Source organism: Montipora foliosa, chromosome 4, assembly GCF_036669935.1.
Source record: "Montipora foliosa isolate CH-2021 chromosome 4, ASM3666993v2, whole genome shotgun sequence".
In the NCBI taxonomy this organism is placed as follows: domain Eukaryota; kingdom Metazoa; phylum Cnidaria; class Anthozoa; order Scleractinia; family Acroporidae; genus Montipora; species Montipora foliosa.
Window position 1 is genome coordinate 40,436,797 of NC_090872.1, and position 27,803 is coordinate 40,464,599.

Below are 27,803 nucleotides of genomic sequence, written 5' to 3' on the forward strand. Positions count from 1 at the left end.
CGGGGCATAGGGCCGCAAAATCATCAGAGTTTTATTAAAAAAAAACACAGATCTGTGGAATGGGCCCGAATTATTGAGTGACTGCCAATAGCCAAGCTTTTGCCGTCAAGGTGTACCAGAGCAACCACAACAAAATCAAAATCATGAGTCGGGCAATGGATAAAATTTTTCTTGTCCAGCGAAGAGGTTGCAAGGGCAACCACGGACTCGCTGTTACTTCGGGTGCAAGAAAGGTTCCCTGGCCTGAAAAGCAGCGTCGAACAAAACACCTCTCAAGAATCTGAACTACAGTAAACACCCGCATATAAGAACAAGTGGATTAAGAACATCAGGCTGAAAATTGGCCAATAAAGCACCACATAAATAGGAACAAATTCAGCCTGATAAATAAATAAAAAAAACATGTTCTTAATATAAAGGGAAAGGGCATTAGAATACTTAGGACCATTACAAATTTTGAAGTCTATTTTAAAAAGGGTTGTATGTCAATTAAACCTTTAGTAATGTACAATTTGAAGTATTTGTGAAAGCAATAATATTGTAAGAACATTTTAAGAACACTTTCAAGCTGATTTCTTACTAAGCACCCTTTAAATAAGAACACAATTAGCCCGAAACCTGAAATCAGTGTTCTTATATGCGGGTGTTTACTGTATTTACAAGCCGCGAAAGTGGGCTGGGCGGTGACTCATTAATTTGGGCCCAATCCACAGATCGGTGGTCTTCGTAGTAAAACAAGGGGATGGGCGTGCCATATGGGGGTGGGGAAAGAAAAGGGGAGGAGATAAATGTCGATATAGGTTACTGCATTCATTCCGTGCGGGTAAGTTATAAGGATCACTGAATAGGAAAACAAGGGCAAAGGAATCGTTAACGCAAAAAATGGTTCAAAAGGGTGAGTAAACAAACAGAAGGAGCGAAAAACAAAAATACAAATATGATTAATTTTATGCAATATTTATTAAACAGAAAAAATCCATACTGGCAGCCAGATAACCAAAAGTTGGAAAACAGTCCGTATCCACATAAGACTTCATTTGTGCAGACTACTCTGGATACTCAGTCAAATCCAAGGTAAAAACACGACTAACAGTGCAGTCTTTATCAGGCTGAAAACGAAAGGATAACTTAGAGGAACATGCAAAGGACGGATGGGGAAAATTAATTATTGGAAGTTCCTTTCCTGAGATGATATATAATCTACAAATATCAAGATAAATTATTTATACTATTCAATGATCACTTGCAAATTGAGAGAGTATTTTGAAATAAGGATGAACGGATTTTCGGTCGACCAGTCATCAGGGCTTTATTCCGTTCCGGAAGAGATCGAATAGAATCTTGTAATTGTTGTCGCCAGATAGCAGAATGAACAAAATAAACAAAATGAAGTTTACTCGAGATACATAAAACACAAGTTCTTTTGAACTGAGGTGGCGCAAAAAATATGGCAAGATAGCCTGCAAAGCAGGCGTATTTTTGTTTTGGTAAGAATTATCTGCCGACATCTTGGATAGCGAGACTAACAGAGGCCCGCGGCGAGTAAAAAAAAAATGCACTCAGGGAGAGGAAGACAGTATAAATCCTCTCCCGGCTGTGTGCTTTCAAAATGGTAGCCCATTAGGCTAATGACAAGGCTGCCGACCGGCTTCAAATTCTAGACTATAAATGATTACAGTATTTTTCAACATCCGCATTCTGTTTTCAGTGTAATACTTTATTATAAAAAATCGTGTTCCTTTAAAACTGTCAACCCTAAACTGGAACAGGAATAAAGAGAAGAGTTCCATATGAATGTGGTGCCTTAAGGATGCTGTCAACCTTCGAATTCAGGGGTGTCTTTCGCGTTCTTTTTAAAGAAACCCAAGGAAACTATCACAGTCTGGAAAGCTAGTAAAATGTAGTATTTGAAAATGCCTTTAATTTTCACGTTTTTTATTTCGGAAAGCGAGCGCAGCGGCGCTTAAACGCGAAACTGACCTTGTCTGCTCCCGCTGAATTAATAAGCCTTGGGTTGACATCAACATTCAAACAAGTTGCACTACCGATATCACTCAAAGAGATAATAAGCAAACAAAGTGTGTGAGGCTTTCTCCATATTCTACTTCGTTCTCGAGAATATCCATTGTAAAGTTGGCCGATAGCATTTTTTCGTAGGCACGCCACGGGAGAACTATTTAGAATTTTGAAAAAGCCTCACACTCTTTGATAGCTTATTATCTCCTGAGTGATATAGTACAGTTTGTTCAGATGTCCGTGTTAACGCAAGGGTTAAGAGAATGTTAGCGTCGGCAAGGAGTGCACGCACGAGAACAACTACAATCTGTACTCGTTCTCGAAGTTGTGCTCTACGCATTTAGGTAAGCGCATAAATACGAGTTCCACTCTGCAGATAATGCTATTATTGGATGAAGATCACATTTCGGCGACAGTTTTCTATGAGATGCTGGTGTTTTCACTTTTACTACCGGAAGTCCTTAACAGTAAACGGATAAAGACAAACGCAATTTCCTCTTGAAAAACTCGTACTTTTCGCTACGACTTTTCAATGTACAGTCATAGCAGACCAACTTGCCAGGACAAGTTGAGCACGCCCGGCTACGCAGTAATCAAAACTCAAAGTCACATTTGTTATTGATTTTGCTAACATTCTCTTTTAATTTGGCAAAGCAGACAAGGTCAGCTTCGTGTTTGCGCTTGCTTTCTGAAATACAAAACGTGGAAGTTAAAGGCATTGCCAAATATTACATTTTATTAGCTTTCCAGTGGTACATAGTTTCCTTGGGCTTCAACGCAAAACACGAGCAATGTTCTGAAAGACACCTCTCAAGGTTGACAGTAGCCTCAAGAATAGCGGGCACATTTTTTGGGAATAAATGGGCTGCGATTCATGCATCCAGTGACTTCCAGGACTTGACTTGTCCTGATCATTAAGAGAACAAGACAAGAGCCACGAGATTGCAACCTGATCAGTAACTACCCTACCTCGGCAGTGATTCCAATGAGAACCTCTGCCCTGGTGTAAAATTCTTCCTTCAGTGAGATAACAATGCACTGAAAGTGTTCCCTGGTTTCATTGATAATGTACCTTGCCACCTAAAAGAAACATAAGGCAATTTCAGTGCACACAGATCATACTAGATGATTAACGTCATTTTAAAGTTAAAAAATATACAAGCTCGGTAGTAGTAATGTACTATACATGTACTTCGGGGCAGGCATTATTTACAGCGAGGTTTTTCAAAATCTCTTTTCAAAATCTGGCACTGTATGTCAAGCTAGTTTTTTTTGGCAGCGTTTTTGGCAGCACAGGGGATGAAAAAAAAGTTTCTTCGGAACGAAGGAAGCTTGGTGCGATGAAGGGAAGAACTTACCTGAAAGGTAAGCGATGGAGCACATTATAAATACTTTTTACAAAATTTTTTCACAAATGTTATTGAAGTGGGATGTTAGGGGCCGTAGCGTAGCTACGTTACGGTGACTAAAGCGCTAAGCTTATCTTAGCTTAAGCTTTAGTCCCATAATGGCCCAAACTAGCATGTTAACAGCTGTTTACAAAAATCTGTTTCTCAACCGTTGTCCCCAAAAACTAGATACAAAAACTGTTTAAAAATACGGAATCGCTGCTCATAGACTTTTAGATCGTGCCACTTTGTATGATACTTGTATGATACTTGTATCATTAACAAGTGCCACGATCTAAAAAACTTTATCAACGTTGTCCCCAGAAACTAGATACAAAAACTATAAACAAAAAAAGGTTACAGCCTTGGTATATTGTAAATCTAAAAAAGTTCTGGGCCGTGCAATTTATCAAAATGTAATCCAAAATATAAAATTCAAATCTGTTCACAAATTTTTTACACAATTTATATTCCGCCAATGTCCATTTTGCAATATAGATTTGGAAAGCGATAATGTTTAATATATACCTGAGGCCTGTTGTGATAATCAAAACATTGAATCAATCCATGGATTATATCTTTGCCTATCCTGTGGTCAAACAAAGGGCTCTGATTTTAAAAACGAATTTATTGACTTTTATACTAACATGTATAGGATAGAAAAGAAAGAAATCGATATACAACCGCAAATATCATATTCAAAATGTATTAATTCTACTTAGTGCCAAGCATAATATTTCTATAACAAGAAAAACCATTAAAAAATGCTCGAATTGTTACAAATAGAAAACGAATGATATCTATTACGTTTATACTAAGAAAGTTGTTTCAGAAAATGGAATTACCCTTTGAAGTCATTGCAATATCTAAATCAAAAAAGACCAACCGCTATTATCTTAATTATTGGGATTCAGGTTGAAAAGGCTGTTGGTGATAAAATCAGAGCTCTGTTGTCATAAATTTTTTATTATATTGTTTCACATGTCTGTCCAATTTAGGAGGGGATTAATCTATGATTAGTTCATCTGTCAATTTGAATTGATTAATTAGCTTTTCTTCATCATAATCTAAACCTCGTAAATAAGCTCTCAATTCCGTCAATAATCCAATATTACACAGTAGATCCATGTTTTTGTAATATCTGAATGCATTTTTGTAACACCAAAATTGCTTATGATAAAACCTATGCAATTTTTTTAATTCAGTCTCTTGCTCGAAAGATAATTGTTTTGATATGTCATTCCAGTTGAAAATGTCCGGATTATCCATTATACCCTTGGTTCGATAATTGTTTTAATCAAGATATTGAGCTCTTCGTTTGGCACATCGTTGTTTAATAGTTTGACACGGAAATGGCCGTTTTGTAATGTTATATTTATATCAAATGTCTGTTTTTGTGTAGTTTGATTTGATGCGAAAAAATTGTGTGATGACAATCGAAACCCATACTAAATTTCAATGTTTAGCAGTTTATAATTAAATTTGAAGCAAGACGTCGTTTTGATTTCCATTTATAGTGAATTGGTGTTTAGATAACTGTAGAGAAAATGCGATGTTTTTAATATATCAAAACCATTCATGTCGATCGACATATGCATTGTAAATTTTTCATAAGACGATACTTCATAAGCTTTTTCCCAATCATAAATACTCGGGTCCAAATCATGCAAAGCATCATTTTTGATACCATATATGACAGCGTATATTCTCAACTTTGTTGGGCTGATATTGTCAAATGTGCTTTTGAAATCCACAAATAACCCTCTTTGCATACTTCGTGAAGTACCATCTGGCAACAGATTTAAGATTGCTCTAATATAGTGATATTGGTTTGAAATCTTTTTGACAGCTTGATAATCAATATTCATGTTGATTGGAGAAAACGATATTTGACTGCTATTAAATGCCTCGTCATGGAAAGTTGGGGTACTGGAGAAAAAGATTTCGATTGCACATGTATAATGCGATGATCCCAACGTCCATGATATATGCTAGATCCTTCTGATTTTTTGAGGATGTCAATTACAAAAGCATTTTTATCAACTTGTGTGGCATTTGGTCGAAATCTGTTTTGAGACTGTCTACTTCAATCCCAAAATCATCGCTTAGCTCACCAATGGTATCAGTTGCATATTTTAAAACATTTGCTCGATTCTGATGCGACGATACATGGGTCTCTCCTATTTTTTTAATCAGTATAGCTTTTAGTCGAAGCACCTTGATTGTTTTCCGTATCTTTCATATTCATTATTTTGTAATTAATTAGGTTGAGATTTCCTGTGAGTAAAGTTGTGCCGTCCTTTTTCAAATATAATCTTGCAACAAAACCAGCTACTGTCAAAGCAGCTTCATTAAGTTGCTGCAAATTTACAGCATCTGAAATGGCTGTCGCATTTTTTACATTGATCAGTTTATTATTTGCTGGGTTCACATTAGACCACATTAGACTTGATAATCTGTTAAGTCGACTTAGTGAAAATGACAGATGTGAACCGCTAAGTCACAGAAGCGTGATTTCTGTCTTAGTGTCGGCAAACTTAAACGACCTAAGCAGTTCTTAAGTCTGTTTCAAACATGACTTAATTAAGGCTGACGTAAGAAACCTGATAGCAAAGAAATTTCAAAATCGTGGTTTTTATCAGATAGAGATTCCCAGTTCTGCGGTCTTGGCCAGGCCCACGCTCTTCTTCTCATGTGCCGAAAATTACCTCGTCTTCGGTGAACGCTCAAAAGTAGGGCAGTCAGAAAAAGCAGGCTGTCACTCTCTTGAACAAAATCTTCCATCATTCTTTCACGAAGGAACATAAGATTTTGTAAGGTTATTTGGCTGATCAACCTTTGTAAAATTAATAAACAGACAACAGTCGCAATTACAGCGATTTTACGGCTTCTCAGTCTCATTTTCATCTCAACTTCTTCGCTAAAATGGATCGTGACTACCTCACCACATTTATGATGTTACTTACCTTATCTGTTTTTTTTTTGTCGTTAATGATGACAGCTTTGCACAGAAAGAATTTGTCTTCTAGATATGTCTGAACGCTTAAGCGGACTTAGGGTGACTTGACTTGACTAAGACAGACTTAGTGCCTAGCGTGAATCCAATAATTATTAAGATTCAGATTCGATTTTAAAGCTGTGTTGCCATTGTTTTAAAAGATACACTTGATCCACTGCAAGTGAGAGAGCAGAAACACCATTCTTTAGTTGCTGTAAATTTACAGCATCTAAGTTATCCGATGCATTTTTTACATTAATTATTTTGTTATTGCTGATGTTGAGATTATTGGTTATTGTTTTATCCATTTTAGTATCCAACTTTGTATCAATATACCCTTTCTTTACTAGTCCATTATTGACAGTTGACTTGGCGACTTGAAATATCTTATTATCATTTAATCGTAAATCCCAACAAATCTCCTCCAGAGGTATGCAAGTAGTTATTCAGCTCGTCGTTTAGTTGAGTGAAATTCACTGCTTGATGGCCAGATGAGGCTTTTTTTACATTGTTGATATTAAAGTTATTCATGTTGAGATCATTGGTCTTAGCCACAGAGCCATCCCTTTTTAAATATGGGGTTAAATCAACTGATCCTGGATGTTGAATTTTGGCTATCGAGTTATCAATGTAAAATTTTGTTGCTGCATCTGCGTGATGAAGAGGCTCTTTCGACCCAGTTATTTTCTTATTTTTCATATCGATTTGTAATTGAGCAAATATTTCATTTTGGTCCCTGTCAAATTTAAAATACCAATTTGTGAAATAGATATATGGAATGGCATCGGATTTATTTTCACGGGGTTGGCAACTTCTTCGACTCTACTTAAGTCAATCAAAAGATGACCTTGCACGGTTGTGCTACCATCCAATTATAAATAATTATTTAACTGTGTTTTATCAGCTTATGGTAGGGGACTCCATATGGGGTCACAGGGAGTAGCGTCCCTGCCTTCCTGAGCTAGTTTTCCACCACATTTCTCAAAAACGTGGGAGAGGCTTTAGTCTCGGGACCACTTGTGTCCAAAAACCGAGGTTGGGGGTAAGCAAGGGTATGCTCCTCGTAGAAACTATGCGCTCCAATAAAACCCTCATGATGACAGCAGGAAACATGGGCACCAGCCAGCCAAAAGGCTGGGGTGGGTCGCACTTGCTTACCACAAACAGAAAGGTGAAACCCCTGACCTTGGGCAACGCAAGCACTGCTTGCAGAATGATGGGAAGGCTGATGAGCGGCTTGGGGTGAGGGTGGGGACTTGGAATGTAGCGAGTATGAGCAGGAGAGGTACAGAGGTGTGTGAGAAACTGAGCAAGAGGAGGATGGATGTGTGCTGTCTGCAGGAAGTGAGGTGGAGAGGACAAGGAGCGCGGTTTATGGGTGTGAAGGGTAGGAGATATAAGTTGTGGTGGTCTGGGAATAGTGATGGTATTGGAGGTGTGGGAGTTTTGGTGAAGGAGGAGCTGTGTGGAAGGTTGTGGAGGTGCAATAAAAGAGCAACAGAGTGATGACAGTAGTGAGGGCACTTGAGGAAGAAGTGGTGAGAATTATTTGTGTGTATGGTCCGCAAAGTGGCAGAACAGGTGCAGAGAAAGAGCGTTTTTATGATGATTTGAGGAGAGTGGGATCTGCACAACACGGGTGAGCTAGTATTGGGTATGGGTGACTTTAATGGACATGTTGGGAAACGGATTGAGGGTTACGAGGGTGTGCATAGAGGAAATGGAATTGGGGAGAGAAATGTGGAAGGAAAGATGTTGTTAGAGTTTTGTGATGAAAAGGAGTTGTGTGTGGCACATGGTTCAGAAAAGTGGAGAAGAGAAAAGTGACGTACAGCGCAGGGGAAAATGAGACGGAGATTGACTTTGTACTGGTGGGAAAGGGAAATAGAAAGTATCTGACAGATGTGAAGGTCATCCCAGGTGAGCTTCAGCACAGGTTGGTGGTCACGGATCTGGTTAATAAAAAGGTGAAGAAGGTGGTGAGAAAGAAAGTGATTGCACGAAGGAAGGTTTGGAAGCTGAAGGAAGACGATACAAGGGCAAGATTTGAAGGAAGAGTAGGAGAGCTGGTAAGTGCTGATGCACCGAACTTGTGGAAATGTTTTAAGGAAGGGGTGTTTAAGGCATGTGATGAAGTATGTGGGAAGAAGAAAGGGAGGAGAGATCAAGGGGACACATGATGTGGAATGAGGACGTGAAGGAAGCGATAGCGAGAAAGAAGGATGCACTTATGGAGATGTGTAAAAGTGGGACTGAGGAGAACAAGGCCAGATACAAGAACATGAAGAATCGGGCAATGAAGGAAGCGGCTGAGCGGGAGCTGAGAGGGCTGAGTGAGCATCCAAAGAAGGTGTTTAAGCTTGTGAAGTCAATGAAAAAGGATGGGAAAGATGTTGAGGGAGGAAGATGCATGACAGGAAGCGATGGTAGGCTGCGTTTTAGTGAGAAATATAAAGGGAAAGTCTGGAAAGAGCACATGGAAAGAATTATGAATGAAGAGAATGAGTGGAATCAGAATGTGGAAGCGGACTAGTGGAAGGGCCAGTTGAGAGGGTTAGTCAGGAAGAAGTGGTGAAGGCCATTGAGAAAATGAAAGCGGGAAAGGCTGCTGGACCCTCGGTGTTGAAATGATAGCGGTTGAGTGGGGAGATTGGGATTGGTGTGATGGTAGAGCTGTGTCAGGGTGTGTAGAATGGAAGAGGAATGCCGGTTTAGTGGGCGCTGAGTGTTGTGGTAGTGATTTTCCAGGGGAAAGGGGATGCAATGAGTTGTGGGGCATATAGGGGGGTGAAGTTGCTAGAGCATGCAATGAAGATTGTAGAAAAGGTGCTAGAGAGATTTTGGGGTATGGTGAAAGTGGACGAGATGCAATTCGGTTTTATGCCAGGCAAGGGAACAATAGGTGTTCATTTTGAGGAGGTTACAAGAAGAGTACTTAGACAAGGAGAAGAAGTTGTATATGTGCTTTGTTGACCTGGAGAAGGCATTTGACTGGGTCCCAAGAATGGTATTGGAGTGGGCAATGAGGAAGAGGAATGGTGAGAGCAGTGATGAGTGTGTGTGAAGGTGCAAAGACAAGAGTCAGAGTTGGGCTAGAGGAGTTTGAGGTGTGCACCAGGGATCTGCAGATCCCTTTTTGCGATTATTGTTGATGTGGTTACGGAGAGTGTGAGAAATGGTTTGATGGGTGAGATGTTGTGTGCAGATGACTCCGTTTTGATGAGTGAGACAATGGAGGGACTGAGGGAGAAGTTCTGTACGTGGAAGGAGGCATTCCAGGGCAAGGGGCTGAAGCTGAACCTTGGGAAGACAAAAGTGGTAGTGAGTGGGGCAGAAGGTGAACTGCCTGTGAGTAAGGTAAATCCATCTGGTATTTGTGGGAAGCGAGTAAAGGCAAATTCAGTGTTGTGTATGAAATGTGGGAAATGGGATCCATGGTAGATGCGCGAAAGTAAAGAGGGTGACCTAGAGGTTAGGGAGAGATTTTGTGTGTCGAAGATGCAAGAAGAAAGCTGATGGATTAGTGGGACTGGTGGGCGAGTTGTGTGAAGAGGTGGAAACAGTGAGAGGTTTCTGTTATTTGGGGGATAGGGTGAATGCAAGTGGTGGCTGCAAGGCAGCTGTGACAGCAGTCAAACTCTCTCGCACAAGAAAGTTGTTTCACTTGTAGAGTGTTTATTTTGCAAGATGTAGCCATGAATTACAAGTCAAATTGATCGTTTAATTTTGTACTTTGCAGACATCTTTTCTTTGAAAATTAAATAAATTGTTTACGACTCAATGGTTACAAAACGAAAAACAAAATGCTCTACTCGCGGGATGAAATCCGAAATTGAAAACAGCGGACGATAAGAACACGTACGCCGGTTTAGTTTGAGCCTGTTCACTCAATATAGAACACGATGGTTCGAAAAAAATATTAAAGAACACTCAAAGCAACTGTACACAACACAATGGCCAGGGAAATGGGAAAAATGTGTTTTTCACTCATCTCCGAGCACAAGATCATCAATAGTCAGACGCGACATGCAAGTTTGTCTAATGACATCACACATCAAAACATGTAGTTTCATTGGTCTAAAATCTCCAGGGAATCTTACATTACACTACGTAGCCTTACATTACAGTTTTCATACAACGATCGAGAATTTTTCTGCCTGCTGCAATACTTCGCGTGGCATTAAGCTGGCCGCCTCGCAAGCCTCGCGTCTTTGCTCGGCTTGCTTGTTGGCAATTAGTAAATAATGAAACCGTATGAATTTAAAAGAGTTTACCATTCACAGCTTGATCGATATGTATTTCAACATAAAGGTAGTGGTCTCATTGTTGACAACATTTGGAAACCAATGAAGAGTATTGCATCAGCTGTTTTCAAAAGGGTTACCAAACCAATTGCTAAAAAAGCATTAGACTCAGGGGTTTCACACACTGGTGATAAAATTGGAAAAATAGTTGCTGAAAAGTCTGGTAATTTGATTATGAAACAGCTTTCTAAAATGAGACAAGGGTCAACAAAACAACCTAAAATGATGCCAATTCAACCTATGGGACAACAACAAGAAAGCTCTGATATGATTTTGAATTGTTTGATATCTAGCAGCAGTATAACAAGAAGACGTAGAATACTTAAGCAATAATATAAAGACACAAGCCATGAACCACAATACATCATGTAGTGATAAAATTATGTAATGTAATAATATACTGGCTTTTAGAACGAGTGAATATTTGCAAACAAAAGAGCTTGTCCGTTTTCAGTTGGACGATGTCATCCCAGCCCCTGGTATCAATCAACACCAAGAAAAAAACGGATACAAAGTTACGATTAATGACACATCTTCATTTTTTGACTGGTAAAATGGTTTTGAAGTTCGTTTTCAGCTTCAGAAAATAGCAGATGAAGCAGGATATGCAGCAGCCAATCGTATAACAGTAATAAATGGATCTCACCGTTTGATTAACATCTTATGATCAAATCAGCTGGAAAGACTGATATGATATTGATAATCTTCATAATGTAACCTTTGTTAAAAATCGATTAAAGTACTCTGATGATTTCAGTAGATCAGTCGGTAAAAATAGCTTATGTTATTTGGACACTAATAATAAAACAGTGGCTAACAACATTGGTTTTGAGTCTCGAAGATTGCTTTCTCAAGCGACTAATAAGATGAAACAGGAGGAGCGAAACATATCAATGTAATCATTCATCCCTTTGAATCGTTTCAGCTTCTTTGAAGAATTGGAAAGTAAAATGCTAGTTCCTATGCAGCTTCAATTTAACATCGGTTTCAATGAAGACAATGAGTTAATTCATATGGCAAACAGTACTGATGATGGAAGGGTTGTTATAGACAAATTTGAACTATGGTTGCCTAAAATGATTCCAAAAGACAGTCTGTATTCCAGTTTTGTAAGCTCATTTATGAAGGAGTCAAAGTGGAAATACCTGAGAGAGCTGTATGAAATTTCAGCTCCTACTAGGACATGCCGTTATTTTCACATTTCAGCTTCAATTGACAATGTAAAATATGTCTTTGTGTACCTCAAAAAGAGTTATCGTAATGCAAATGGTTCAGACATGAAGAATTACAACTCCGTATAAAATGGAAATTTTTCATTACACGGATCTTCTTTGTGTAACTGTAGATTGGAATACGGTAATGGTGTTTTCTACCCTGAATTAGAGTATGAAAGTGATAGTAAGGTACGTATTTTTAATGATCTGATGTCTCATGCAATGAGAAAAAATGATTATACAATGTAACTCTGGTACTCAGCTTAAGGTAAGTACTAGCCTGTTTCCGCTCATATTTTTCCATCTGTCTTTTCAAACAGAGAAAGTCACACGAGACCCAAAACAGTTGACATTTCGGTATTGTTTGTCAGCAAATTCAACACAAAATTTCAGTGTTCATGCTATTGTTTTGTATGAAGAAACCATTGATAAAATAGGGAATGAACTGGTGATTGTGTTAAACGGATTTTTAATCATATATGTTTTATAACCGAAAAATTATATAACATATAATATATACAAGAATTGACTCAGAAAAGAAATCTTAGCAAGGCTTATCGTAACAGGGAAATAATTGTTTTGAAATTGTCAAATGACACCTTAAGCGGTTCAGACACGTTATTTGTGTCAAACGATTGAAGAAAAACCGACAATTAAACAAGGGCATGGCTATAAAACTCGCTAAAACTAACATCAGAAAGCAAGTTGGAGGCAGCCTATTGACTTCCACTTTGTCATTGGGCACACAGTCTGCTCCCAACTATTGGCAAGACCCTTGGTTTATCAGCTTTGTCAGGATTGGCTTCTGAGGGTGCCAGTCAACTTGCCAAAATCCCATATAAGGATATGTTAAACATGAAACAAAAAAAGGACCTCCTTCATGCTTTACAAATGGAAAAAGCCTTTCATATAAAACCAACAAAGATAATCAGGCGGTTTTCTTGGTACTCTGTTAGCCAGCATTGGTGTTCCACTGGCTATTGAGGCCATAAAAAAGATAACCGGGCAAGGGGCTCCACGATCGGGAATCAGTAACACTGCAAGTAAAAAGAGGGGATCAGGAGCACCACGAATTGGTTTACCAAAAATGCCTCCTCGGTTTTTTAGCTACCCACCATATGTAACAGGCCAAGATGTAAAAACAAAAACCATCCAAGAAAAAAGAGTCAGGAAAGGCTTACTGTTAGGCCAAAACATTCCTTTTCGAAATATACCAATCTTAGGAGCAAGACTATGAAACCACAATTTAATAAAAATATCCCTTTAAAGGAAAGGAAAGGAAAGGAAAGGAACTTTATTTAAGTGTCTAATCTTCTAGCGCCGTACAGCACTAATCGGGGACACTGTAAATTGAAATTAACAAGTGAGTGCTCTCACCACTGCGCCATCACTGCACCCCAATCATGATTGAAAAATCATGATTTGATCAATTGGTGTGAATATCTGAAAATACCAATAAATGATGTGCTATCAAGAAATGAAACCGTTCAACATAATTATAAACAAGCGGTGTTTATCTTCAATCTTGAACCATCATATATGAGCGGTCGTCATTGGATTAGTACTTATGTGAAAAATGGTGTCATAAATTACTTTGATTCGTTTGGTATGCCTCCATTTCAAAAAATTGCAAACCATGCTCGAAATAAAAACTTGACTTTGGTGTATCAAAACGATCAGATACAAAATAAATTAAGACAACAACATGTGGTTCTTTTCATTTGTACTTTTTAAATGAAATGAATAAAGGCAAATTCATATTATGATCTGTTAAAAGTATTTAACATCCATGATACAATGGATAATGGGAAATTTATTGAATGGTATTTTAAAAATATCTAAATTATATATATAACTAAATGAAATCATATTGTGTTTAACAAAAAAACCAAAGTGAATGCGTTGAACCTTCAGGTTATAAAAAAGTTAAAATGGTAGACTTATGTTCTTTTGTACTTGTGCTAAATGTGGTATTACTAAAACCAGATTTGTTAAAAACCAGGGGAACTAATCAGCCGGTCAGAGATGGCCGGTGTCCCAGCGAATTTAGACCCCCGTAGATTAGGACCCCCGGTACAAATCCGCTAGCGTATGAGGACCCCCAGGGGACGAAATCCGGATTTAGTCCCGCTTTGCGAATTTGAACCCCACAGTCCAGATTCGCCTGCAAAAATCTCCACGTTGAAGCCGAAAAGTTAATTAATTGTGACATTGACTTGTTTTGTTCATGTAGCATGCCAGAACGCTATGATAACATGGTCGAATGTGACTTATGCCTCGAGTGGTTTCACATGCGCTGTGTAGACCTAAACAAGGAGCCGGGATCTGCAAACCACCATCAAAACAGCTTCGAAATATGTGAGAATTGTTGTGGTCTAAGTCAAAATTTAATCCAATAGATTATTTTTATCAAGCAAATCTAAATTTCGTTGTTGTAAACTTATTTATCATAACATAACATGACATGAAAATTTCTCATTTGAGTTTTTATTTAAATATAGCTTGTTAAAAATTCGCTTTAAATTGGTTATACTATAGAAAGTACTGTAAGTTATTGTTGAGAAAGTTTGGTTTTCAAAATGTTACTCTAAGTAATAAAGATAATTTGAAAAGCAAACTACCTAATATTTTCATTTTCCCTTTTTTGCAACTGAAAAAACAATATGCAAAGGAATTTCATTACCTTAATCAAACTTGAAGAACGCTTATTTTCAGGGGGTCCCCATAGCTGCTAGTGGATCTGGACCGGGGGGGTGTAAAACCACTAGCGGATCTGGACTGGAGGGTCCAAAACCACTGTGACATCAGCAAAAGGATTAAGTCAGATTTGGGTGACGTTGGAGCCGAATTGCTTTTCACAAAAGGAATCCCTTACTTAGCTAATAAATCGATCGAAATGGTGCGTTATTACACAGCAGAAATGCTACGAGATCCAAAGTTGCAAAAAAGGGCTATTAACTAAGCTTTGGACAAACTAAACCAAGCAATTCAAAGCATAGGCACCTAAGCCATCAATCAACTGTCAACCAAGATCGGACCAAAAACAAGCTCACCCTCAGCAAGCGAATGGAAAAGGTAGAAAAGCGATTTCAGAGTCAACTGTCAATAGCCAGTGAATATGTAGGAATCATGCTAAAATTAGAAGCCATAAAAACAACTTTGTCAGTTGAAGGTCAAAGAAAAGTTTTTTAGTGGTGTACTTTATTCCACTTTATCTCTAAAAACAAGATCATTCACATTTTGATGTATTTCATTGAAACACGCCAGGTTGGTTTGGTACAAGAATCGGCAAACTACGGCAATGCAACCAAGAAAGGACGAACTTCAAACATTATCTGCTCCAACACTTAAATAACGTTTGGGTGCTTTAAACAAACTTATGAAAACACAAGCTAGTGAGCTTTCCCCCTAATTTTGCGAGAACTCATTGCGAATACGTGTTTATAACATAAGGGCAAAATTTTCTTGTCACTATCAAGGCACAGCATTTTAGAGGAAAACGAACAGACAAATCAACTTTTTCTTTATGTCCAAAAGAGTAGAGATAATTGTTATTTAATTCCAGTTGACAATAAAAATTCGATTTTCATTCCTGAACAAAGGAAGAACCAATTAAACCACCTTTTAAAAATACGCATACACCTTAAATAACGCATCTGCAAAAATAACGAACTGTTTAGTGCCGAAGGAAAGAATCTCTGTGCTTATAAGTACGAGCTACTACTGGTATTCTGTTTTGTCGTTGTCGTTCTCTTTCGCTCAGTCCTTTGGTTTCTGTTCTAGACATAGGTCCTCCAGGCATCATGTAACCTTATCAGACCTTCTAAAGATATGCCAAAAATTGCAATACAGAGAAAAAAAAGCAGCTCTAAGCAATTAAAAATAAACATTGAGCTTTACATCCCGCCGATGCTTGACTTGAATAACTGCATAGCCGCCAGTGTGGACCACAGATATCATGATAGGGCGGCGCCTCGCATGGGACTTTACGTCCTGTTTGCGCCTTCCCTTTTGGGTGCAGTTTTTTTTTCTAAGTTTTAATTTTCTGTTTTCTATTTGTTATGCACTTTTGTCTTGTTTAAATATTTATCTGATATGCCCAATAAAGTCGTTGAGAAAAAAAATGTCCAAACCGGATTGAAACCAGCAAAAAATGCAGAAAGAAAACATCTTCCAAACCGTTTTCCACCTGAACACAAAAAGTGTTGACTGTGTAAGAACTTTTGTTGATATATAGTATGGTCGAGCCACAGAAAGCACACGAAAAATGAAGCCTCGCTTATGTTCAGGTGAGTTAACCACTCCAATCGAAAACCAGTACCTGGTCAGCGGTCAGCTTAAAAAAAAAAACAGCTGACCTTGGCGAGTCCTAAGCTTGAGCCCACGATATGGTCATGTGATACTGGTCAGCGGATACCTTTTGACAGGTGTCAATTAATCAAAAGATGGATGTCCGATATCAAAGATGTATGCTGTAAACTAGGATGATACTGGTCACATTGGCATACATGGAGGGGTGAACGTATGGACGGACGTACGGATGGTTGATGACACCGATGGCTATAAAACCAAGATTTCTCGCATCGATGGGTTACCATATTTTTTTAACAATGGTGCTCCACATGCGGAGCTCCGCTAAAAATGACACTTGTCGAGGCTTCAAAGAAAAAGAATGAAGGTTTAGTATATTTCAATCTGTATGGTGATATGTAAACATCAAAACAGAAACCAAAATTTAAAGTAGGTGATAAGGTTAGGATAAGCAAATATAAAAGAAAGACATTCAAAGGTTATACACCAAATTGGACAGAAGAGATACTCACAAATTATTGATAAGATCCAATATACGAATCCAATCACTTCCAAATTAATGGACTTAAATAATGATAAAAAAACAGGATCCTTTTATGGACCCGAATTATTAAAAGACAATCAGGACGTATTCCGCATTGATAAAGTCATTCGAAGAGATTATAAAAAGAAACAAGCTTTGGTAAAATGGAAAGGATATAGCGATGACTTAGACAGTTGGATGCCAATAGGGGATTTGAGGGATATATGAAAAACGATTGGTTCTCGCTATTTTAAACACACTCAAAATTGAAAAATGGTATAAAAAAATACTTTCTTTTTAATGTATTATGAGTAGCAATAAATCAGTCATTAATGAAAATCATATCAGCGATTCTGATTCTGAAATTGACACCGAAAAATGGTAAAAAATGATTAAAGCTGATTTTGATGACAATACAATTGTAGAAAAAAATCATTGATGTATTAATTCAAGAGAAATTATTAAATGATGATAAGAATGAACTTGTTATTCATATTGGGCGGGTTGAGCTTGTATTTAATTTATATCACAAAAGTGACATTCCATTTAACAAAAGAATATACGATACATTTAAAGACCATATAGTAACTATTCAAGTTATTTGTGATTTGGATTTGTTTCAAAAAGCAAAAACAATTTTGTAAAATAGCAATGTTATGTAACATATATTGCAAAACCACACAGTATATGTTACTGTAATTGCTTAAAAGGGCAGCAGTCAAAGATATAATTATTTCTGGCTATTTATTTGGAGTTTTGTTAAATGATTTTTTTCACTAAGCAAATTAAATATGGAGAATAGCGTTGGATCATTAAACCGATAATCCATGGTAATTATAAGCTAACTGAAAAACAAGCTGATATTCTGATAAAAAAGCTTAATTGATTTAGAATTGAATTTTACATGAATAATGGATCTAACTTTTCCGTTCGCATTCACAAAAATACAAATCTATGGCTAAAAGACATGCTTACAGATGGATTTGACCAAGAATATTTTGATTTCATGTTATTTCCACCAAAAAAGACCAAATAAAATTTATTAATACATATAAAAATAAAATAATATATAGTAATTGTAAATAATGAAAGTTGAGACTAGAGGCCATAAACCAATATACAAAAACGACCAAGATAGAAAAGAAGCTAATAAAAAAAGTAAAACTAAATATATGGTTAATAAGCAATGGATATGCCCTGTTTACAATAAGGACTATAAATTAGCCAGTAAAACACAGCATCTTAAAACCAAAAAACACCACAATAATGCCTCGAAGACAGCATAAACAGTTAAAACAATTATATTTAATTTGAAATTTAAATTTCAAATTAAATGCAGTTTAAAGTACTCAAAAGTAAAACCGTATATAGTAAAAAAGCAAAAGTACTTCGCTATAATTCGTACGATTTTATAAGATTAAAATCAAGAGACCATGTAATCAGTGATGTAAACAAATATGATGACACTACAAATAAAGCAATCCGAGAATATAAAAACAGATTAAATCTTTATAAAATTTACAAAACACAAGCAAATCGAAAAATTAAGCCCAGCTAAAAACAACCTGGTTTTCAACTTTGATGATGATATATTTCAAAATGAAAACGTCCGAAAAACTTCAAAATCATAACTACACTAAATGTTCAAAATAAGAAATTCAATTCTTTTACGAAAGAATTTAAGATAAAAATTTTAAAACCATTGGAAGGTGATAGAGATATATATAATATTTCATGAACTAATAAAAAAGGTTAAAATTGGCAAAAATTGAACGATAATGACAGAATCAGAATTGGTCAAAATCAAAAGTTACCAAACGCTATATCAACAAAATTTAATAAAGTCAACGCTTTCAAGTTAGACAGATCGATGAATTAATAAAAATTCTCGAGTACAAGCACATCACATTAGAAGAGTATAAAATAATTATTATAGTACAAAGTGTAAAAACCTTAAGTGGCTTGGGTCGATTATATTTGTCAAAAGATACAGCATCAAGCAAAAATTGTATTACAATAAAAAATCATGATACGATTTGCCTAGCAAGGGCTATTGTTACAGCATATGCTAATCTAAGACCCGAAAGTTGGACAAAATCACAAGTTCATGATGATTTTAACAAATCCAGAAAATAACAAAAAGACCAAGCATTAAAATTACATGAAGATGCACATGTTGAAATAAATGACTATGGTAATGACTTAAATGATGTAAATAAATTCGCTAATTATCTGAATACAGAAATCAACATAACAGATTTTGTATGTCAATTTATCATGCAAATTATATGCCTGAAAAAAACAATATTGCTATTGTACTGAATATACCAAAGCAGACAATTTCAGTTAAACTTGTATCATGTGATTAGACTATATTGCATCTAAAAATAACATAAAAATACAGCATGCTTTAAATTGTGGTGAAAGACAGTTGACAACAAATAATCAAATATACAAAGTAGATGGTTATTGTGACAAAATACTATATAGAAATTCTATGAGTGTTTTTGGCATGGTTGCACAACATGGTATCAATCAAATATCATAAACAACAAAAATCAAAAAGACATGGGAACATTAAATGAAAAAACTTTTGAAAGTATATACACATGATATAAACATGTTTCAATATACGATTGTCAACTAAAAAATTTCCAAGATTTCCAAAAATTAGTCAAAAATTATAACAAACAAATAGTTGATCCTCTACAGTACTGTGCAAAAGTAATGATAGCGAATTTCGTCGAATTTCGAATTCGAATTCTACGTAAATCTGCGAAATTTCGAGGAGAACAAATTTTCGGCTAAATTTCGCTGGCCTCTATTGTTTCACCATTAACGAAATTTTGTGCAGATGTGCGAAATTTCACTTGGCAAATTCGCTGGAGGTGGCAAAATTCGTTCGAAATTTCGTTCGAAATTTCCCAAGTGGGAGCGAAATTTCGAACGAAAATCTCATTTGGAGATCGAAATTTCGTTCAATATTTGTAGTCATTACACGAGGGTCACAAAATGCAGAATGCAAACTGAGGGAAAAGAAAAAAACAGTTCACTGATGGCAGTCCGTGTTGAAAGACATCGATAGTTCATGCAGTCCTTTTCCCGCGATTTTAATAAAAAGGAATTATTGTAAAATAAGCGGGTGTCATTGCTTAGTATTAATTGTTTACTTTTCCTGCAGTTTGGTCTCGCATTTACAGATAACAAATTTTTGTTAGTTAGTTAGTGAACCACACTTCAATTTGACAATTAATTAATTTCCAAAGCGTTCCGAAGACCTTGTGGAAAAAAATCATATCTCCGGTTATATTTAACACAAATTGTTCATTCAAACAGTAAAATGCTCTTTATTTAGCCATATAATTCTTTATCAAAGTTTCTATGGCGCGCTGCTAACGTTTAGTTATTTCTTACTTCAAGGAAAAATTCTTTGTTTCGAACGCGTCGGCAAGTCACTTGCGAGATGTGTATTTCCAAAGCGTTCCGAAGACCTTGTGGAAAAAATATCATCTCCGGAGTGCGGCGAAATTTCGCTCAAAATGCAGATTGCAGCGAGATATCGTTCTCTCTCAAACAATGAGACTCAAGAAATATCATTGAAAAAAAAAAAAACTGCGAACTTTTGTGTTCAGACAATATTACCGAAATAAACTGTTTGCTGTAGTTACTCAAACATGGATTGACTTACAACCACCTCAAAAAATTGAACAACCACCTCGACAATATTATTATTATTTTACCTCGACGTTTCTCGTGGTTGATTGTGGTTGACAATAAGATTCTAGGGGGAGCTGGAAGTTTTATTCCGGTCATGTATTTCATATGCGTGACGTATTGTCATCTCGCTTGTTTAAAGAGGCATTCGATTGTTGGTGAGTTGTTGTTGAATCTTTTGAGGTGGTTGCAGGTCGTTCCATGTTCTCATAACTAAGAACTATTCGCAGTTAACGACAATTCGAAAACTGCAAAATATGATATGATACATGCCTATTTATGTTCAAGACCTACATCTGTAGGCCAAGATCAGGGCAGCCATCACACTACCAATGTCGAAACTTACTGTAGTTCTCTCTGGCAAAACGAAATTTCGCACGCATTTTGAAAGAAGATTCGTCTCACCTTTCAAAATTTTGTACGCATTTTGAATGAAATTTTTCATCTCTCCTTTCGAAATTTCGCACACCTCCAGAGCGAAGATTCCGCGAAATTTCGTTACACTTTCCGAAATTTCGCCAAAGCAAAACGAAATTTCGCACTTCTCCTGCGCGAAAATTCGGTGAAATTTCGCATGTCTCCAAAGCAAAAGTTCGACGAAATTTCGTTGAGAACAAAGCACGAAATTCGACGAAATTCGCTATCATTACTTTTGCACAGTACTGTAAATCCAAGAGATGCTTTTTATGGTGGCCAAACAAACGCAACCAAACTTTTATACAATTAAAAAAAAAATATGAATGTGGACAATACGTTGATATTTGTTCGTTATATCCAAAAGTTCAATATTATAAAAAATATCGAATCGGCCACCCTACAAAAATATTCAATCCTGATAAATATAATAAAACATGGTATGGATTAATTAAATGTAACGTTTTGGCCCCAAAAAAGTTAGATCATCCTGTTTTACCTCAAAGAATAATTGTTTTAGTATAAATACACAGGTGATTATTTCAAAAAAGAGAAAAAAAAAACATTTCCACGAGAAATCATCTTCACTTACAGTGGCAAAACAACTACTGGCAGCCATTTTGTCCGTAAAGGTGATTATTGGCTGATAATCCGAGATAGTGAGCCAATGAGAGTGAGTGATTTTGTATAATTACCTGTGTATTTATACTAAAAGTCAATAATCACGAAAAATTGATCTTCACATTATGTAAAGAACGTGCTGAAACAAGAAACTAAAATAATTGTTCTCATGATAATAATGAAAGATCTTTTGTAGGAACTTGGACAACAGATGAAGTAAACAAAGCGATTTCTAAAGGTTATAAAATACTAAAGTTATACGAAGTATGACATTTTAATAAAACAAGTGATGATTTATTCAAAGGTTACATTCGAAGGTTCATGAAAATTAAATTAGAATCAAGTAAGTATGACTTTAAAACAAAGGATGAAGAAGATATTTTCAAAAATAAGATAAAAAACAAACTGGACATTAAGATTAAGAAGCATTTCAAAATTATGTTTAAAATATGCCACCGAGTTTTATAAGATATTGCTGGATGACCCTGTGTCAAATTTCAATATTCAATTTGTTAACGACGATATGGTTCAAATGACATACAATTTCAAAGATCATTTTATTGACAATTCAAATAACACTAACATTAACATAGCGTGTATCACAACAAGTCACGCAAGATTTAATGCTACATGCCAAACTTGACTACTTACAAGAAGAGATGTTATACTTTGACACAGATTCGATAATACACATCGACGATGGAACTAAAAATATCAAAACAGATGATATGCTTGGTGAATTAACTGATGAATTATCAGCTAAAGTAATCACTCAATTCCTTTCAACTGGGCCGAATTCTTATAGTTTTAAATATGGACATAATCAACAAAAATCAGCTATTAAACGTTTTACATTCAACCATGAAAATAACAATCTTTTAAATCGCGTGAGTTTAAGTGAAATCATAAAGAAACAAATAATAAAACTGTAAAACTGTAGTAAGACTGTATCGACTGTATTAACAAAAACAAAAGTAATGACGACACGACACAGCTGTGCTGGCCTGAAACAATCTGGATGACAAACTTAACTGACACACTTTACTCATAAACTTTCCTCATATTTTTTCGCTTTGTAACAGATTCTGAAAACAGATTCTGAAAACAAATTCCGAAAACAAATTTTGCAAACAATTAATATATTAAATCAAAGAATGCTTTATACAGTATTTGAATCACATTTTGTATAAAGTATTTATAACAGATTTTGAAAACAGTTTTTGTAAACAGTTAGAAGCAGATTGGGAAAAAGAACTTATAAAACAGTTTTTGTATCTGTTTTTTTTTTTAAAATTTGTGAACAGATTTGGATTTTAGATTGTGGATTTCATTTTTATAAATTGCGCGGCCTACAACTTTTTTAGATTTCCAATATACCAAGGCTGTAACTTTTCTTCTCTTTATAGTTTTTGTATTTAGTTTTTGGGGCTAACAGTTGATAAAGCTTTTTAGATCGTGGCACTTTTTAATGATACTTTTCAAGTATCATACAAAGTGTCACGATCTAAAAGTCTATGAGCAGCGATTCTGTATTTTTAAACAGTTTTTGTATCTAGTTTTTGGGGACACTGGGTGAGAAACAGATTTTTGTAAACAGCTGTTAACATGCTAGTTTGGGCCATTAAGGGACTAAAGCTAAGCTATGCTTAGCGCTGCAGTCACCTTAACGTAGCTACGCTACGGCCCCAAACATCCCACTTTAATAACATTTGTGAAAAAAATTTGTAAAAAGTATTTATAATGTGCTCCATTTGCTTACCTTTCAGGTAAGTTCTTCCCTTCATCGCACCAAGCTTCCTTCGTTCCGAAGGAACGTTTTTTGCATCCCCTGTGCTGCCAAAAACACTAGCTTGACATACAGTGCCAGATTTTGAAAATGGATTTTGAAAAGCTTCACTGTAAATAATGCCTGCCCCAAACTATATTACATTATTACTCTTGGTACTTTATTAAAACGTCACTGACATTTTCGAAACACAGCTGCAGATCACGTTCAGTAACGTCACCTTATCTCTGTATTACTTGTAAAATTGTAGTATTTGTATTGCACCCATAGTCACCAAACTGAGTTAATGTCAGCATCTTACCTTGTTTATATTGGTGTTGTCGAGAGCAGCATCAATTTCATCCAGGACAAAAAATGGTGCAGGCTGGTAGCTGGAAGGATACAAAAGGATCTGAGAGGACGTGCTTGTGTGCTTCATCACAAAGGGAAAAAAAAAGAAACAGAAACCACTGCATGGCCACGGGAAGAAGTGTGTAGTTAGGAAACAGGAGGGTGTAAATGAAATACATGACAGAAATATCGACTTGCAGAGGATTTGTGAATTGCTGTCTTCCTGCACAAAAACATGTAGCGTAAAAGGAATTAAGACTATAACAACCTCCTGCTCAATGCCATACGTGAGGACGATTTATACCTGTGAATACTAAATAGAAGAGCAAGAGCTGCAACAGTCTTTTCACCACCAGATAAGTTGTCCATGGGCCGAAACCTGTGAAACAACAAAAATGACATCAGAAAAAAAGGACAAGAACGTTATTTAAGTGTCTAGTCTTCTAGTGCTGGAGCACTAATTGGGGACAATGTAAACTGAAATCAACAAATTAACAGAAATCAAATCAAATGCTGGTTTCTGAGGAGAAGGAAAATCCAGAATACCCAGAATACCTGGAGAAAAATCTCTCGGGGCTGAGTAGAGAACCAACAAACTCAACCCACATATGACGCTGAGTCTGGGAATCGAACCCGAGCCAAATTGGTGGGAGGTGAGTGTTCTCACCACTACTGTAGAGAAGAACTGATACTGAAAGGGTGTTACATATTAGGGTTGAGTCACTTAAGTGTTGACCTGTGTGGAGATCTTTCCAGGTTTTTGCAGGGTCCGAAATTGCGCCTTCCTGGTCGCCAATGCGACTAAAAATTGAGTACTGGCGACCAGAATTTCACAGTTGGTCGCCAGTGGGCGACCTACTATTAAGTTCAGAGCCGTTTGTCAACAAGTGTCTTACTTTTTATTCTGCCGATGTTTTTGAAATAAAAATGAAAGGAGTTTTCCCGTTAACTACCTCCATAGGTCTCCATAACGTCGCAAGCCGCCAAGTTTTTTTGCGGTTTCTCATAAAATACGTATTGCGGGCGAAAAAACTGTGACTCAGTAGAGAGATTTGAGGGCTTGGTGCGAGGAATGTAGCACAGTAATAACATGGCCGCTCGTGTGCGACAGAACCTGACTGGTGTTTCCGTGGCTGAAATTTTAAACAAATGGGCAGATGGACTTCTTCATTTACATTCCAGGTCGGGTACATTTTCTCTCGAAAATGTCCGCTTTCGAAAGCGAAAAATAATGCTTGAGACATACACAAGACCGCGCGGTCGTTGCTTTCTAGTCTCCATAAAGAAGTTCAAAACGTGCATTTTCAGGAGAAAATTTTTGGCGACCACAATTTGCCATCTGGCGACTGAAAATTTTTATCCAGTCGCCAGTTGTCGCCCATATAAAAAAGTTAATTTCGGACCCTGTTTTGTAATGGATATGAAAACGAACTCTCAAAGTTGAACAGGTTAAGATTTCCCAAGCTTCCACTTGGGTTCAGTGCAATACACCAAACGCACTTTAAAACAGGACCACCATGTATAATGAAGTCACAATATTTCACGTTGGATGGAATGGCCCTGAGACGGGTGACATTGCTGAGCGAACCCCAGTTGATGATGAAAATACCCTTATGCCTTGTTTAGGGTTTTATTTCTGTAGTATATTCATTATTGCAGAATTATTTCCTAACCTTTTTCCTGGTGCTACACAATTGTAGTTGATGCCTCCAAGGTACGGCTCCTAAAACCACGGAAACAAGACAATTAACGAAAGGGCTGTTTCAAATGGTCTTGAAAGAGTTGATAAAACGAACCTCCGCATCTTCAGGTCCAAGAAAAGCTTGTGCACTGGGATTATTAGCAATTTCCTACAAAAGAAACCAAGAAAAGATGAGATTTTCTTGAGTCATGTACAAAAAAAAAACGAAAAGAACAACGCAACACAAGACTTACTAACCTTGTAAATGTCGTCTATTCTTTGGGAAACATGCTCAAATGCATCCATGAAGCGATCGTACCTACCAGAAATATGACATGGGAAGTTTCCAGTAAATATCCTTTTCAAAAGAAAAGACTCTACTCACATGCTAGCAAAAGGTATTACAATCCGTACAGTTGATAAAATATGAATTTGGTTTATCAAACAACCACAGTGACCGCTGACCGAGTCAACTCACCTATTTTTTTTAACAGTTTCAAACTCGATCTTTGCCTTTCTTGCCTTGTTCCTTGCTTGTTCAAATTCTGCACTAGTTTCCTGAAAACGGCTACTCACACCATCAAGTCTGGAGAGCAAAATTTCGAGAGTGAGATGTTTTCGCCTTTCGCGTTATCCGAGCACCAGCACTATTTCCTGAAAAACAGAGATACTGGTGGTGGTTCTTACTTTTCAAGCGCCTTCATGTTTGGAGCCTGAATCCTTTGTAAAGTAGTCTGCAGTTTTGTCACCTTATTTGAAAGCTCGTTCATCATATTGCAGATCTCACTGGGGTCTTCAAGCTGAAACCAAAAATGAGTAATATCCTCAACATGCAGTGGTAACAGAAATAATTAAAAAATAAGTTATTTATACCATTTCATAAGCCTTGACAGTCCTTTTACCTAGTTTAGAGAATTTTTCCCTACTTTTTGAATACTGACTCAGGAAACTAATTCCTTTGGTTCACTATGCCAACAGATGAACAGAACAGCCAAAGATTGCACTATGACCTATTCCTCTTCTGAACCAAATAAAGTGCTAGAGCAACATTCACCACAACATGTCAGACTTCATTTAACAATAAGACAGCTCTACCATACTGTCGGTTGCTACTTTTAACAACATCTCAAAAAGGGAACATTCAATTCCCATATATTTCAATGGCATACTAGATATCAGAGTTTTAGGCCACTATTCAGTATTCTTGCTCTGTTCTCTGTTCTTTTCAAAAACTGAGCTAGTCTGCTGTAGAGTAACGGTTAAAATTCACAACCTGATATTGGTACCCATTACGTACTAAGTTTGTTAGTAACTGTCCACATTTTTTTCAAAATACTTTTAGGCCTTACGAGTGAGGAAAAGTAAAGAACATTTATTTATTTATACCAGGTGATGTTGCAACCTTGAAGGTTGTAGCCCATGTGTAAAAGAAGCATTTCAAATCAACACAACAAAGGTATAGAAACAAAACTAAAAGGAGGAAATCAATTGGCTATTTTCAAAGAATGATGGAGTTAAAAGACAAACCCAGAGATTTAATCGCAGCGCATCTAAAAAATCAGAAAAGAAAACAAGGGAGCAAAGCTGCCTCCTGAATCAAAATGTTGGTAAATGGTTGGGGAAAACACACTTTCCCCAGGTGTAATGCATACATGTACCTGCTTCAAATTCCTGTTTAAAGAAGAGTAATCGATAACCAGGTTAGCCTCTCTTTCATAGGTGGTCTTTGCTCCCTATCAGAAACGAAAAAGATATATATGAAACACCATCTTAATTACATATTGGGAATAATTTCCTAAAGCGTAGCATTCCATTGGAAACGTAAGGCACATGATTGGTAAGCTTGCGTGGTTGCATTCAAGGTGTGACCTGTGTGCTTGTGCTGTCAACATCCATTGATGAGGACTCGCCCTGGTCCTGACTTGATGACTCCGGCTGACTAGAAGAAGCTTCTCCAAGATCAATGTCATTCATTCCCCCTTTCGTGAAAGGTAAAAAGATGTCCTCCATCTGTTAAATACAAACAATGCAAGTCCTAGTGAGTTGTTAAAGCCTGGAAAACTGTAGAAAACCACTTGTAGTCAGACCAACATGTGCAGTAAGAAAATAAGTAGCAATAGCCAATTAAATGCAGGGCCGACATGGGCCTATTCATACCTTGAAATCCCATCGATATGGTCTTGTTTGAACCAGATGTTGTTGTATGACAACTTTGAAGCAATTTTAAACTGTTAAGATTTTGGATCATAGCAGTTATGACTGAACAAAGGCAAACCAGAAAATTTCAGGCTTGAACGGGACGTGAACCCATGACCACAGCGATACCTGTGCAGTACCCTACTAATAGGACATTTTACAGTTGTCTGCACAGTGACCTAGCCTATGAATGGCTGCGAGGCTGCCGGTGACCTTGTATTGATACAGACCTCATTGCTTTTATCATGTAAATTGTGTTGTTGTGATTCTAATTAGACTACAGTAGCATTAGAAAAGCACAAAGGTT

At 36.8% G+C, this 27,803-nt stretch overlaps 1 protein-coding gene across 5 annotated transcripts in view; it reads right to left on the minus strand.

Moving 5' to 3' along the window:
• Positions 1–941: 941 nt before the first annotated feature.
• Positions 942–27,803, minus strand: part of LOC138000807 (structural maintenance of chromosomes protein 1A-like) — a 172,116-nt gene continuing 145,254 nt past the window's right edge. For 2 of the 5 annotated variants that reach the window (XM_068847457.1, XM_068847458.1), the window contains exons 31-42: positions 27,170–27,310; positions 26,959–27,033; positions 25,988–26,100; positions 25,779–25,886; positions 25,559–25,619; positions 25,416–25,469; positions 25,293–25,342; positions 23,924–23,998; positions 23,591–23,660; positions 22,155–22,208; positions 2,986–3,096; positions 942–1,109 (exon numbers count right to left, since the gene is read on the minus strand). In XM_068847457.1, coding sequence (XP_068703558.1) covers positions 1,047–1,109; positions 2,986–3,096; positions 22,155–22,208; positions 23,591–23,660; positions 23,924–23,998; positions 25,293–25,342; positions 25,416–25,469; positions 25,559–25,619; positions 25,779–25,886; positions 25,988–26,100; positions 26,959–27,033; positions 27,170–27,310 — 975 coding nt within the window. In that variant the 3' untranslated portion in view covers positions 942–1,046. Of the gene's footprint in view, positions 1,110–2,985; positions 3,097–3,931; positions 3,994–13,320; positions 13,364–21,959; positions 21,989–22,154; positions 22,209–23,590; positions 23,661–23,923; positions 23,999–25,292; positions 25,343–25,415; positions 25,470–25,558; positions 25,620–25,778; positions 25,887–25,987; positions 26,101–26,958; positions 27,034–27,169; positions 27,311–27,803 lie in introns of those variants that run through there. The other 3 variants (XM_068847460.1, XM_068847459.1, XM_068847461.1) reach the window with 3 other exon arrangements.